The sequence below is a fragment of the Meleagris gallopavo genome, chromosome 2, assembly GCF_905368555.1.
Source record: "Meleagris gallopavo chromosome 2, MGAL_WU_HG_1.1, whole genome shotgun sequence".
Taxonomy (NCBI): Eukaryota; Metazoa; Chordata; class Aves; order Galliformes; family Phasianidae; genus Meleagris; species Meleagris gallopavo.
In genome coordinates this window covers 56,457,762-56,473,735 of record NC_139405.1, presented here as the reverse complement: position 1 = coordinate 56,473,735, position 15,974 = coordinate 56,457,762, and the positions used below count along the sequence as shown (strand labels likewise).

Here is a 15,974-nt window from a genome sequence, read left to right as displayed (position 1 = left end):
AGGGGATCTTCCTCCACCTGCTTGCAATACATTGCCTTGACACAGCCCAGGGTACTACTGGCCTTCTTCATAGCAAAGGAACATTGCTGGCTCCTATTCTGTTTGGTGTCCACCACACACATCCAGGTCATCCTATGCCAAGCTGCTAATTTTTAGCAATTTTAAGCATAAAGAGACTTTCCAACTATTGATGTTACTGAAGACTTCCATGTTCCTTGGAGAAATGACCAACAAAGCATTCCCTGAACCTTTCAGGCAACTGGTAAGCTCATAGTCCATGTGGAACTGATAATAAACAGACATTTATAATCCTGGAGCAAGCTGTCAAGTAGGGCCATTAAAAAAAGCTAACAGTGCACCTCTCTCTTATAAAACAGTAGGGCTGAGTTAGTGAGAATCGGAAGGGAGAGGTCAAACCATGGATGAGTACTTCGAAACACAAGACATAGAAGGGTGTGTGCAGAAGGGTACCTAGAAGGTATGTACACAGGTACCGCATTAATGCTGCTGTGGCCTGCTGAGACACTTAACCCCAAGTTGCCTTGAGTGAGAAGCGACATTCTCCACTCTGCCCCGTAAACACTGCCTGCCAGCTCCTGTTTTGTGCCTGCACACCCACCCAAGCTGCAGGTTCACCAGCACAGGTGCGGAATGGGCCGTGCCTGCGGAGAGGCGGCCGGGCCCCGCAGGCCGAGGGCGGGCAACGGGGCCGTACCCGCGGCTTGCGGCCCCGGCCCGGCTCGGCCCCGCCAGCGTGGGAGTGGGGGCTGCCGGCGGCCGCGCGCCGGCAGGGGCGGGGCCGGTCGGGCCGGGCCGCCGCGCTATTAATAACGGCGGCCGGGACGGTGGAGGGCAGAGCGGCGGGCGGCATGCAGGGCAACGGGGAGAAGTCGGCGGGCAACGGCCGTCAGGAGGGCCTCGGCAGGAGTGGGGCGGCCGACGGCGAGCTACAGGCTGCGGCCGTGCCAATGCTGCCGGCCCTAGAAGTGGCTGAGGAGCCGGAGAAAGCTCCGGGCGGCAAAAGCAAGGACCCCAACACCTACAAAGTGCTCTCCCTGGTAAGGGCCGGGCGGGCCCGGCGGGCAGCTCCGCGGCGCTACGCGAGCGGGCGGGCGGCCCCAGGCTGTCCACCCTGAGGGTCGGGAGAGGCTCGTCCTCGCGGGGCCCTCGGAGCCCCCCGGGAAGCCCTCGGCTGGGTTCTGTCGGGCAGCAGGGGCGCTGCGGGGTCGCCTCGTCCTCCGGCGGCAGTGCGGCGCTTGCGGTGGCGTGCTTAGTAGCGTGCTTAGTAGTTACCGGCAGCAGCCTACCTGGCGGAGCCGGGGCGGCTCTCGGCTTGTCGCTTCCTTTTCGTCTCTTGGCGACGCTCGCGCTTGAATCGCCTTGATTCTTTCCTAGTTTTAGCGATTATCCAGTGTTCTTCGTGCGGTTTTAACTAGATGTAGGGGAAAGTAAACGGATTCAAATGAGGAAATACGACTGGAAATTCATAAAAGATTTCGGGAGGACAGAAGAAGGATTAAAAGGTGGCTTTGTGCTGCATTTGAAATGCTGTGCTTTGGAAGCTTGCCTCTGAGTGTGCCTTGGAGCCACTTCCAGTCCTGGTTCGGAGGACCTGTGTCCAAAGCCATTCTTAGCAGGTAGGTCAGCTTCCAGTTTTAGCCCTGCAACTGTATTATAATTATCCTTCCTGTAGAGATGTGAAAATAAGACTGTCCAGACTGCCCGGAGTGATCATTACGAGGCTGAAGTCATTATCAAGCTTAAACTGTGGCCTTCTTGGAAGGAAGCTTCTGTAGAACTGCAGCAGCTTTTATTGCGTGGTATATCCATAAACAGTACGCTTTCAAATCAAGTTACCTTTCCAGGTTTAGCTATGGCTTGGTCAGTTCGTTTGAAACAGTAACCACCATGTTGGCAACTCACACTGGGCATATTTGCTAACATAATAGGTTGTACATTGCATTTACATGTTGGTTAAAACATTAAGAAACATACCCAATTTCCATAAGTTCTATGATTGTTTATGTGTAAAAGATTGTTGGTTTTTTCTTGTTTTTTCTTTTTATTTTTTTTCCTTCTGGCAACTATACTGATGAAAAGCATTCTTAAAGGTAATGGGCTGCAGCTTATTTCATAACTTTATTCTCTTCTGGGAAGGACAGGATGTCCAAAATAAGGCATTGCAGCAGATGGTGAAAACAGGCCATCTTTTTTCAGCCATCAAAACGAGTTGTGATAGTGAAAAATCATATGCTATTCAAATAGAAATAATCACTTCAAGACAGGAGTTAAGCACAAGCTTAAACTTTCGCATGCACTTATGTACACTTCTGAATCACATCCTTTTTTTTCAGACCACAGTTGTTCTCCAAGAACTGGCAAAGCATTCATCCTGTGCTGACTAAAGTTTTCAAATTAAATATGTAATCTATACAGAAGCAAGAAAAAGCTATGAATAACCATGTAGCACTGTGCGTAGTTATTGCAGACAGCGATAATTTAGAGTATTTGGGCAAAGTTTGAAAAACTTACTAGATAATATTGGCCTGAGTAAAACAAGGGTATACTTAATTTAAACATCATGTTAGGAAGTCAGAATGGTAGAAAACTGGAGTTGGAAGTACAAGTTCTTTCTCTATCACCAGCCAGTGCATTTGGCAGTGTGTCGATGGTGCCATTCCTATGTTGGGGTAAAAAAAGAGTTGACTTACCTGCTTAGTGTTCCTGATTGCACAGTGGGAAACAATAAAAGTGATGCTGCCCAAAGTAAACATTAAGTAACTTCTTACACCTGCCTTTATCCTAGTTGCACGCGCTATTGCTACCTTTATTAGGGTAGATGAGAAAATGTGATTTCAGGTAAGTTTCTGGGTGTGGTGGTGGGTTTTTTTTGTTTGTTTTTCATTTTTGTTGTCTGCTTGTTTGGGGGAAAAAAAAAAAATTCTGGAAAGCATCATCTTGCTTACATTCCCCTATTTCTGTGCATATGTTTGCCACCCAAAGATGTCTGTATGACTTGAATGCAACTTCTGTGTTGTCAGCTTCTACTGAGGAGGTGATCTTATTCCATTAGAGAAAAGCTGTGAAGTCACCATATGCAGAAGGCTGTCATGTAGAACTGACTTATGGGTGGTTTCAGGAGCCTCTCTATGTCTCATGGTGGTACTCACCTATTGTGAAGTGAGCAAACACTGGGTGAGGGAGGATGTGGGAAGGTGAGGAAGTGGTATAGAATCACCTCCACTTTTAGCAGCTTTTGTTGTGGGAGGCACAATTTTAGCTCAGCAGTAGCTGTTCACATGATGTGTCACTTTTCTGGTGCTATGCATGGGCAGGATTTCCTGGATCATGGGACAGACCTGCAGGGATTTATTAACCCATTATTCTTCCAGAAGAGCAACTGAGTGCAAACATCCAGCACTGAGTAGTCTTGGGAGATGGTGATCTCTTTATTTATGTAATCTCCCAGCACATCGTTCCATTTACTGTCTTCTGTATTTTTACCTTTGTCCTTCAAAGTTGAATGTGCTGTTCATGTTCTCTCCACACTCGTCTGCTGCCTTTATATGACTGACCATCTGGCTGCCTCTCAAGAGCAACTTATTTCTTCCTTAAGTTTAAGGTTTTCAATTCGTGTTGGCTAGGAAATCTCATTGGGTTTTGTCTGATTCACTCATTTCACTAAAGTTTTCCATGTGTTTAAAAGCTGAAATGTTGAGGGGAAAAAAGTAAAAAATAAATGGTATTTCATGTTGACAGTTTCAGACTTTTTCTTTGTCAGAGCTGGAAAAGTCATTTACAAATGACACTTATTAGAACATAACAGATCAAGAATTTTTGATTGGGGGGAAAAAAAATAAAATATTTCAGATAAGCTTGAACTGAGACATTGAAAGTATGATTCTTATAGAGACTTCCTGAAGTATTTTGAAGTACGTAAGATAGTAAACTGTGAGGCTTTAAAAAATATTGTAGGAGTACTCTTAAAAATAAAAGTATTTTGGAAGCCTTGTGTCTTTTTTTTTTCTTTTATTTTCTTCTAAGAGGCCAGTCCAAGTTTTCTTAACTTAGTATTTTATACTAAAGTATGCTATTTAGTATTTTATGCACCTGTGAAACACAGAATTGTATTCTGCCTTTTTTTTTATTTTAATTTTTATTCGGTTGCCTTCCTCCTTCCTCAATTCATAGGGAGAATAGGTAAAGCTTGTGCAACACTGTGTGAATTTAAACAATCTAGTTACCAAATTAAGACACTGTGACTCCTGGTATGTACTCCCAGAATCTGCTTTGTGTTTTTCAGTTAACTACTGACCAATGCAGATACTATGAGGAATGGTAAAGAATATATGGTTGCACAGCTGTGGTCTTGGTTACTTTCCACTGTTGTCATTTAGTGAACTTCTTATCAGCCTGAGGATTAAGCTAAAGTACTGGGTGGAACAAAACTTTGTTTTCATCTTTAGATTGAAGACAGCGAAAGATACTAGATAAAGATGGCATCCCTGGGAGTCTCTGCACTGTTCTCAGCTTTCTAGCAGTGAAAATTAAGTGTGGTGGGCTATCCACATGCTGACATATCAAGAGGAGTTTTTTCTTTCTCTATACTCAACACTTGTTAGATCCCATCTGAAATATCAGGTTTTGAGTCCTCTGGAACAGAAAAGATCAATCTAAATGGGATTGTAATCAATGGAGGGCCATCAAGGTGGTCAAAGACAGAAGCTCCTCACTGGTGTGGAGAAGCCAAGAGAGCTGGGCTGGTTCAGCCTAGATAGGCTTCGGTGAGGCTCAGATCCTGCCCATGATAGCAGCCTTCCTATACCTCTAAGGGTGTCTTCAAGAAGATGAACCTTGTACCTGTATGGATGTGCACAGTGGAGACGTGAGACAACAGTTTAATTTGAAGCAGTAGAGATTCTCGTATTAAGGGAGGAAAAAAACAGCGCCCTGGGAAGACAATTCAGTACTTGAACATGTTGCCCAAAAAGGCTGAGCGGTCTCTCTTGAAGGTTTCTGAAACTCAACTGTATGTAGCCTTCAGCAACATGGCCTGAATTTAGTTTTGACCCTGCTTTGGTGATTGGACTAAAAACCTGTTTGAGGTCCCTCTCGTTTAGCCTTATGATTCCATAAATCTGGTCCAGTTGTTTGTTGCTTTCTACATGAAGTTTAATGTTTAAGATCTGAATCATAAACCCCTTAGCAATTGTGGTACTTAGCCTGATGCAGGTCTTTTCTTATCAGCATCTGCCACTGTGGTAATCAGGACAGACTCTTAACTCTAGAAGAACTGCTCAGGAAACTAGTTAGCAGAATTCACTGGGAACCTGCTTTTGAAGGCATTAGGATCCATCAGTACTGGTTGCTTTTTAAGTACCGCCTCTTAAGAGTATGGGGAACAGGCAATTCCAAAACATTGGAAGTCAACGCAGGTGAGTTGCCTGTGCAGGAATCCTCGTCAGAGGTTAGGCAGAAAACGTATGGCTGCTGGAAGTGAAGTTGGGTGACATGGGAGGACTACTGAAATTATGTTTGTCACTGTAAGAATAAAATTTGTTTGGCCAAAACTTAATTAGAGTTGAAGCTGGCTATTACTGTGGGGAACAATATGTTAACAGCAAAAAGAGGACCAGAGGTAACATGGGTCTCTTACTTGATAAGAATGGTCACATTACAAATATGGATGCAGAGGCAGCAGAGATGTTTAATGCCTTCTTCATCTCTATCTTCAACTCTGAGTTGGAGGACTTTGACTGCAGTAATAGTAAATTCCCAGCCAGCCCTAAATTTGGTGGCACTTACTGCTTCAACTGGATGCATATAAGCCTAAGAGTCTCAATGGATTTTCATTCCAGCTTACTGGCTTATATCATTGTGAGACCTCTTGATTAATTTTCAATGACCCTGGGAGTTTGGAGAGGTCCAAGTTGACTGGAAGCTAGCAAACATTCCAGTTTTCAAGAAGGGCAAGAAAGAACACTCTGGTTAACTACAGACAGGTTGATCTCTCTTCAGTGCCTGGTAGAATTATGGAGAAGATTCTTCTGGGAATTATTGAAAAACATTTGAAAGACAGTGCAGTCGTTGGTCACAGCCAACTTGGGTTTATGAGGTATAAGTCCTGTTTAATGAGCATAATTGGCAAACTTAATTAACTTGACAAGGTTACCCACCTAGTTGACCAAGGAAAGCCAGTTGATGTCATTTTGGATTTCAGCAAAGCGTTTGATGCTGTTTCTCACAGTATTGTTCTGGACAAAAAGTCCGGTATGCCACTAGACAGAAATACAGCGTCACAGAAGAAGATCTGGCTGATGGGTTGAGTGCTGAGGATTATAGTAAATGGGGTTATGTCAGGCTGCAGATCAGTCACCAGTGGGATTACACAAGACTCAGTTTTAGGGCCATCCCTCTTTAATATTTTCATCAATGACTTGGATAGAGGACTTGAAGATATACTAAGTTTGTGGACAGCAGTAAATTGGGAGGAGCTGTTGAATCCCTCAAGGAGAGATCTTGACAAATTGGATGGCAGGGCAACTGTATGTTTTAACATGAGCAAGTGCTGGATTCTACACATTGGACAGAACAGCTCTAGATATATGTACAGACTAGAAGATGAGAGGCTGGAGAGCAGTATCACAGAAAGTGATCTGAGAGTTCTGGTTGGTGGCAAGTTGAGTCTGAGTCAGCAATGTGCCCTGGCAGCCAAAGGGCCAGCCATTCCCTGAGCATCAGGCTCAGCACTGCCACTGGGCAAGGGGAAGAATTGTCCCACTTTTCTCTGTGCTGTGTGGCCTCACTTCAAGCACTGAGTGAAGGTTTGGGTACTACAGTATAAGAGGGACATAAAACTATTACAGAGCATCCAAAGGAGGGCTACGAAGATGATGGAGAGCCTATAGGTCAAGGTGTATGAGGAACAGCTGAGGACCCCTTGGTTTGTGCGGCCCAGAGCAGAGGAGGATGAGGGGAAGCCTCATGGCAGCCTACAGTTCTTCAGGGGTAGGTGCTGATCTCTGCTCTCTGGTGATAGCGACAGGACACAAGGGAATGGCATGGAGCTGGGTCAGGGGAGGGTCAAGTTGGAGCCTGGGGCAAGGTTCTTCACCAGAGGGTGCTTTGGCACTGGCACAGGCTCCCCAGGGCAGAGATCACAGCTCCAAGTTGCCAGAGTTCAAGGAGTATTTGGACAAAACTCTTCAGATGTACCATTTGAATTTTGGGTGGTGCTGTGTGGAGTTGGACTTGATAATCCTTGTGAGTCCCTTCCAAGTCAGGAATATATTTGCATTGTTTCAGAGCTCTTGAATGACCTGAGAGGTCACTTCATGTGTGGGTAGGCTGTAGTCAGGTGTGATTTGCCGCTTTTCTTAGTGTACTTGAGTTCATTTTGAGCTTGGTAGGTTAAGCACTCCTACCAGCATAAATAAAAGAGGGTGCCATATAGGACAGGCTGCAAAATGCTCTCCTCCCTTATGTAATTGAGCTGAAGGATTAAAACCATGGTGGGGGTTTTCAGTTGTGCTCCTGAGTGCAGTATGTGAGTGCTTCTGGTTTCCCTGGCTACAGTTGCAGTGCAGAGCTTGGAATCAAATCAAGTACATCCAGCTGTGGGGCTTGCGTGTTTCTGTTAAGTTTGATGGCTGACTGTGTGGTTGAAAATATTCACGCTGTGCCTAGGAATTTAAGTTTAGACTATCTGCCAATAAATTAGACTGGTGTTCCTGGATCAGCCATTTGGTCCGGACAGACTGCACAAAGGAGTGGGGCTATGATTAGTATTATGTGTGCTCAGAGGTTCTACTTGGACATTTGGACTTCTGGCTAAAGCTATATTTTAGGATTTTCTTTTCCTTTCTTTAATTTTGCAGTAATTGCCTATGTGCCACGGACAAGCTGGCTTCAATTTCAGGCGAGGTCAAAGATACAAAATTATGCAAGGCTTCCACCAAACCTCTACTCTTAAAAACTTTTCCTTGGCATTCTTTCATTAATATCAGTAGAAATATACAAAGACTGAATTGTTCTGTTCTGACTTACCACTGAATGTAGATGTCAGCTGAAAGGAGGAGTGGAACAAGGTAAAGGTTTGAAATCATGGAAAGTTCGAAAAGTTTCTTGCTCCAGAGTCAGTGCTGGAAAATAATGTATTGGTAAACATCACTGTGAACACACAATAGGAACTGAATACATACTAATTTTAAAGAATGCTCTAACAGGATTCGTCAGTGTCTCACATCACCGTCATCAAACACGTCATTTTCAAAGAAGTTATTTTATAATGTCTTGGAATTTTGAAAATAACAGGGGAAAGTAATTGAAGCAAAGTAAAAATACACTTTTTGCACTGAAAAAAAAAAACAAAAAACCCCACCCTAAATAAACTTTCCTTTCCTGCACAGATGTTGCACAGGTCAATGCCATAAAAGTGTTTATATGACAGTGGTGGATATTGTTGTAAATGCAGTGTGATGGAGAACACATTCCATTGAGCAGAATAAGGAAGGGCTTTTGGCTATTGTTTAATTATTCAACATTGATTAAGATAGCTGGGGACAAGAGAAAATTAATGAGAAAAAAATGTAATATTTACAGTATTGAAAAAATTCAGATGCACCTTGTGCCAGTTCTGCTCTCTAAAGGCATGTAGGCAAGTTGACCTAAATAAAAATATTGTTGGTCTTCCGTTGTACTCCTTCTCTCTGTCAGGATCAAATGGGACAGTGCTCAACTACTCTTCTGGCTGAAATACGAAGTTTCCATATTGTAAAGCAAGGATCTTTTGATAGTCTGCATTTTGTATTTTGAGGAGCTGTATTCAAGGAATACAGAGGTAAATAATAGCCTATCAGCCCTTCACTTTGGAAAAAAGCCACAGGAGCCAGGGCTAAAAGTGTGCCTGTAATCAGTTAACAGCAAGTTTAATAAAGTGTCATAGTGAGTCACTCTGATACTCTATTTGTCTTATTCCTGTACTCCTTTGTGGATCACAATTTTTTTGATGCTCCTTATGGTCCATTTTACAGAATTTATTCACTGACTCTGTAAGATTACTGTGTTCAGCCTAAAATTGCTGAATGGTGACAGTAGCAACATCTGCAGAGGAATTAGCAGTATTATCAGCACTCAGTAAAAGCAACCCCATCTGTACACTCTTCTTGTTACTAATCTTCTGAAAGTATTATAAGTAATAGCAACTTCAGATTTATTCTTGAAAAGAGATTTTTGGAAGAGGAAGAGTGTGACCAGCAGAAGAAAATATTTTCTTCTCTACTTCTGCTTTTATTAGTGTGTTGGCAGCTACTGTCTCTATTTTATCATTTTTTCTCTTGTTAAAGCTAGACACTTCAAGAGTTTTGCAAGGTATTTAGAGAGTTGTAGTATAATAATGTCTTTTGCTGATAATTCCTCCACTGTCTGAAGTTATAGCTCTTTGGTTAGCTTCTTGAAGGCTTTTTAGAATCATAGAATCACCAAGGTTGGAAAAGACCTAAAAGATCATCCAGTCCAACCGTTCACCTATTACCAATAGCTTCCACTAAACCATGTCCCTCAACACAACATCCAGTCTTTCCTTGAACACCCCCAGGGTCGGCGACTCCACCACCTCCCTGGGTAGTCCATTCCAGTGCCCGACCACCCTTTCTGAAAAGTAATACTTCCTAATGTCCAGCTTGAATCTCCCCTGCAGTAGCTTGAAACCATTCCCTCTGGTCCTATCACTAATGACACGAGAGAAGAGGCCGACCCCCAGCTCACTACAACCTCCCTTCAGGAAGTTACAGAGAGCAATGAGGTCTCCCCTGAGCCTCCTCTTCTCCAGGCTGAACATTCCCACTCCTTCAGCCTCCCCTCATATAGCCTGTGTTCCAGCCCCCTCACCAGCTTTGTTGCCCTCCTTTGAACACGTTCCAGGGCCTCAATGTCTTTCTTGCAGTGAGGGGCCCAAAACTGGACACAGTACTCGAGGTGCGGCCTTACTAGTGCTGAGTACAGGGGAACAATCACCTCTCTGCTCCTGCTTGCAACACTGTTTCTGATGCAAGCCAGGATGCCATTGGCCTTCTTGGCCACCTGGGCACACTGTCGGCTCATGTTCAGCTGAGCATCAATCAATACCCCCAGGTCCATTTCCTCTATGCATTCCTCCAGCCACACCGCCCCAAGCCTGTAGCGTCACCTGGGGTTGTTGTGGCCGAAGTGCAGGACCCAGCATTTGGTCTTGTTGAACCTCATCCCATTGGCTTCAGCCCAGCTCTCCAGCCTGTCCAGATCCCTCTGTATGGCCTCGCTACCCCCAGGCAGATCCACACTTGCAGCCAATTTGGTGTCATCTGCGAATTTACTGAGGGTGCACTCGATGCCCTCATCCAGGTCATCAGTAAAGATATTGAAGAGGACAGGCCCCAGCACCGACCCCTGGGGAACACCACTCGTGACTGGTCACCAGCTGGACTTAACTCCATTCACCACCACTCTCTGAGCCCGGCCCTCCAGCCAGCTCCTTACCCAGCCAAGAGTGTACCCATCCAAGCCTCAGGCTGCCAGCTTCTGCAGGAGAATACTGTGGGAGACAGTGTCAAAGGCTTTGCTGAAGTCTAGGTAGACCACATCAACAGCCTTTCTCTCATCCACCAGATGGGTCACTAGATCATAGAAGGAGATCAGGTTGGTCAAACAGGACCTGCCTTCATGAATCCATGCTGGCTAGGCCTGATCCCCCGGTCATCCCGTACATGCCGCATGATCTCCCTCAAGACAATCTGCTCCATAACCTTCCCTGGCACCAAGGTCAGGCTAACAGGCCTGTAGTTCCCCGAATCCTCCTTACGACCTTTCTTGTAAATGGGAGTCATATTGGCAAGCCTCCAGTCTTCTGGGACCTCACCAGTCAACAAGGTAATACCTTGCCATGGCTCAAGCTACCTTTAAAACATTCTTGTCCCTTGAATGACCTTAGGCTGTGGCTGCAATAGTATACAATGTCTGAGAGCATTTCATAGAAACAAGGCCTTCTGCATCCTTCTTTGAGAAGAAAACCAATGATCTCTATCTTTTGCCTCTGTAGACTTCAGGCTAATTCAATCACCTTCAGTGTTTCAAGACAACCAAGATCTGAAAGTCTCAGCAACTCCCTTTCCCCTTCTGGACTCCAGACAAGAAATGTGGATCAACAAAATCAAATCTTTGAAAATCATAAAAAAAATTTAATTTGGAAAATTAGAGGTGAAAGAAGGAAATATGACGTGTGTAACACATTTGTTTCAGTACTGCTAACTTCTTTTTGCTGATTTACTTAGCCTAATAGCTGTGCTGGTATGAATGAAGTATCCATTTCACTTCAGGTCAGTAAAATTTATTAAATATCCTCCTGTTTGTGTATAGAGCTGAGTTGGTGAGGGTTATCCTTACCTAAAAATAGCTTTTATAAACATGAGCAAATGTTCTGCTGTCTTTGGCACGTGTGGATAAGTTGTTTTTGTTTTTTTTTTTAATTTGTACAGTATGTTTTCTGTACTTTTAATACGCCCTTTATAAAGGCAGAAGATGATTATGTTCTTACTTGAAATTCATTATTTATTACTACCTTCTTTGCAGATGAAATTCTTCCTCAAGGGTCTTTCAGTGTTAAAGTCTATGTCCATGTGTAATTATTTTAGGCACATAAAATGGTGAAAGCATAGCCCTTCACAGATCCCAGAGGTTTTGGAAAATTCCACATGTTTTTGTAATACTGGCATTACCAACCCAGTCTAGACATTTTCACTTCATGGGCAGACATGACACAGCAACTGCAAGAGTCAATCATGGATGTTTGAATGAAAATCCACTGTTTTGCATGGTTTCTTTGTTAATTGCACAGCAGTTAGTTACTAATGTGCCTTAAACCTTGGAGTGACATAGAACACTAGGGAAGAAAAAAGAAAGATAGAAAGCAGCTGAGTACACGGTAGACAAAGAATGGGGAGAGTTCAACAAAGGAAGAAACTTAATCCAGAATGATTATGCCTTAAAAGAAACAACAATGTGTTTTTTTTGCCATAGGAAATACAGAATGGATGAATAGAGGGGAGAGTAGGGGAGATGGACAAAAAAAAAAAGTGAAGAGGACTATGGCAGAATAATATTTTGTTTTTCTTTGCAAAGGAGTGGTGAAAGGTTTCCCTGCTTTCACTGTGTATCACTGGGATCTGCCCTGTAGTTAGCTGATCAGTCACTTTGGCATTTGGTGTCTACAGACTGCACTTGAACCTTTCCACCAGCTCACTGAAACCGCTGGTGGATTTCTCTTTGACTCCATCCCTACAGAGATGAGTGGTGAAAATAAGCCTGCTCTCTAACCATGTTATCATCTTGCCATCTTCCCAGCTCAAAATAAAAGGCTTTTGAAATGTTCTCAGGATTGCAGTTTTCCAAATACTCAACCACCTATTCCCAACCACTATAATGTTTACAAAGCAAAGCTTTTATTGCTTCCTCCCACGTAAAGGAAGCAGTGATAGACTGAGATTCATCCCTGGATGGCAATGTTTTTGATTCCAAAACAAACTTTCTCAGAAAATATTTTTAAAACAAAACAGGACATTTTCTTCTCTTCAGTTGTTGCTGTGTTGGTTGAGAAACCTTACATTTTGTTCTAGCAATCTCTCAAAGTAAAAATCATAAAAAGTTTGTGTGCTGGTTTTGTCAGTGATGAGGTCTGGTTCTTTGCCTTCCTATTATGTATTGGATTCCCATATTCTTTCTGCAAGGTTGTAACAAGGCTCTTGTTAGTAAACCTTGAAGTATATTTGCAGCTGCTTGTCTGCATTTAACAACAATAAACAAAATCTTTACACAGCAGAATGCAGCATCCCAAACTTGATCTAGACATATGCAAAACAGTTCAAGTAATATTAGTAAGCTACCTGCTGCAGTGAAGTCCCAAATGGCAAGAAGTGAAGTAAATTAGTTCACCTTAGGGCTGCATTAGTGAGATAATCTTTTGTATCTGAGCAGTCTTCTTTAAAGTCAGTCATTTCTGGTCATTTGCAGAGCTGATGATCTCAGAGCATTTTCACTGACAGACAGCATGTTAACAGTTACTGTAATAACTCTTGCTGGGCTTAGGCAAGACTGCTACCGCTATTGGCCAGGTTTAGTTGTTCCACATTGTTCCATCAGAATGCTTGTGCCATTTGTGTGGGTAATATCCAAATGACTGAAGACTGAAGGTAAAGGTCTTATTCAAAGTAATTATATAGTATAGGGTACTTGGTTAGAGTTGACTGTCCCAGGACATCATCAAATGCTCTAAGCTACCATCCTTGAGAAGTTTCTTTATTAATCTTTGAAGGAACAAAAAATAGTCTTAAATATATTTTACTGCAGAATTCTAAAGCTCTTTCAGGGCTAGTGTTAAGAAAAGAAAAAAGAAAAGGAAAGGAAAGGAAAGGGAAGGGAAGGGGAGGAGAGGGGAGGGGAGGAGAGAAGACGAGAAAAGAGAAGGGAAGGGAAGGGAAGGGAAGGGAAGGGAAGGGAAGGGAAGGGAAGGGAGGGGAGGGGAAGGGAAGAAAAAGGCTTGAATATCCATTGTTATGATACAGTATAGTTCCCAGCTTTTCTTTAGTTACAGGTGTACATAGTATGCCAGGTAAGGACCTGGAGATTGTTTTTGTTGTTTTTTTCAATAAACTTGAGAGCAGAATATGTTTGTACTAGACAAAGCGTTGGTACTGTGCCGTGTTCTGTGATGCTCAGTGGTTTCTATAGTATTGCTTGCTGGAAATACAACTTGCACTACTTTATCAGAAATGTTATTATTTTCCTACCCAAAAGATACTAGTATGTCCCAGTGAACATAATCCTTTCCATGCTTTTGCTTGTTGAAATTAGTTATGTTCATGGAAGTGAAAACTGAAATTTTGGAGCACAGTATAAAAATAGGGCTTTGTAACACTCTGTGCCAAAATCTCAAGAATAGGATTACACTCAGAATAGAGTGGTTTTTATTTGTTTGATGCCTGCTTGTGGTTACATATCAGCAGACATTCTACTCTTTGAGCTTAGTAGCATGGCATTAAGCAATAAATACTTCATCGCCCTGAAATAAAGTAGACTCAAGTTCACTTTTTATAACTGAATTCAAAAGTTTCTATTTTCCAATAGTAATGTATAAATAAAAAGAACAGTAATAAGTTTTGCTCTCCCCTGTGATTTTCCTGAGCCTTGAAGTCTAGCATCTGACACACCACCTACCTCACTGTATGTGTACTTGTCTAGGTGATATTTCAGATGGAAAATTTCCAAGGTCCGGAATAATTTATAGATATCACACTAAAAAAACTGATTCAGCAGCTGTTGCTGATGGGGAAGGCGGTAAAAAGAGAAATGCTTAATGTGGGCAGTACTTCACTTTTACTGAAGTGCATTTGAAAATATTTAACTATTGTTTCAAAGTCATTTTTCTCAGAGAAGAATGACCAGAAGGTGGACACGTACATTCTCTACTATCTTCCTCAATACTTCTGAATAGGAAAGCATTATTTTTCTGAAAGTGCTTTCTCTTTCAGGACTTTTAGCTAACATCAGTATTACAATTTACATTTGAATAGAATGGCAGTCATGAGTGCATTGCTGGCTTTCCCATACTGCCTCTAATTACTGTGGATGTAGTGATAATATATTCACTGTTCCTCAAGAGTTTATGGACCAAATCACAGAATCACAGAATTACCAAGGTTGGAAAAGACCTACAAGACCATGCAGTCCAACCATCCACCTATCACCAATAGTTCTCACTAAACCATATCCCTCAACACAATGACCAAACGTTCCTTGAACACCTTCAGGGTCAGTGACTCCACTACCTCCCTGGGCAGCCCATTCCACTGCCTGACCTCTCTTTCAGAGAAGTAGTATTTCCTAACGTCCAGCCTAAATCTCCCCTGGTGCAGCTTGAAGCCATTCTCCCTAGTCCTATCACCAGTTACACGAGAGAAGAGGCCGACCCCCAGCTCACTACAACCTCCCTTCAGGTAGTTATAGAGAGCAATAAGGTCTCCCCTGAGCCTCCTCTTCTCCAGTCTCAACAATCCCAGCTCCTTTAGCCGCTCCTCATAAATCCAGAGAGGATAGTAAGGTTAGAAGGAATCTATCCCTTTATTTAAGTAAGGATTAGATCTTGCTTAAAGTGCTGGGTGTGAGCAGTATGGTGCCTGTTTAATAGCCTTAAAGCATTGAGAATCCAAAGTAAACATGGCGACAGTTTCTGGTCGGTGTAAGACACTGTGGTTGGTCTAATGTGACATCCCACAGCTGCTTACCATTGTATAGACCAACACTGAACTACATACTAGGAAGTGGGAAAAGGTTTTCCTGCCTAGGAAAATTATAGGTATCACTTAAAGGCCAGGGCTTCTGTTTGTAGTCTGTGGTCAATGGCATAACTTCATTTTCTTAGAACAGTCCAGGAGGAAGGAAGAAGTGGAACAAAGAAAGTTTTGTAGAAAATGAATACATGTCTAAACATAAGCATCTTTTTTTCATTCATGAGAGGGAAATAAATCACAGTATTTACTTGACCTAACTTAATAAGAAAGTTTAGAGAACCCAGTTTAGAGAATTTTCTTTCATGCACAAGTAGTTAGTTGCAATCAGTGTAACTGCTTCTGTGAGTGAAAACTGCTTGTGCAAGTGGTGAAATCGGCCTCCTAATCTGCATGTTGATCAAGTTCAGTACAATTGTGTAGTGTTACTAGAGAAAATGAAGGCTTTCTAAACCATTCTGTGGTCACTCACAATTGTTCTCTTTTCCTTTCTGTCCCACAGATACTCTGCGTCTGCGTGCTAACAACAATCCTAGGATGTATATTTGGCCTGAAGCCTAGCTGTTCAAAAGATGGTAACTAACATGCCTTTTATTAGTAACATTTCTAATAATTTCCTTTTTTCTTCTTCTGTGAGTTAATTTTAGTATTATCAGAATG

The 15,974-nt window shown here is 42.7% G+C and overlaps 1 protein-coding gene across 1 annotated transcript in view; it reads left to right on the top strand.

The window, feature by feature from the left end:
• Positions 1-416: 416 nt before the first annotated feature.
• ENPP1 (ectonucleotide pyrophosphatase/phosphodiesterase 1) overlaps positions 417-15,974 on the top strand; it is a 52,281-nt gene continuing 36,723 nt past the window's right edge. The window contains exons 1-2 of the mRNA XM_085217284.1: positions 417-1,058; positions 15,817-15,889. Coding sequence (XP_085073410.1) covers positions 870-1,058; positions 15,817-15,889 — 262 coding nt within the window. The 5' untranslated portion in view covers positions 417-869. The remainder of the gene's footprint in view (positions 1,059-15,816; positions 15,890-15,974) is intronic.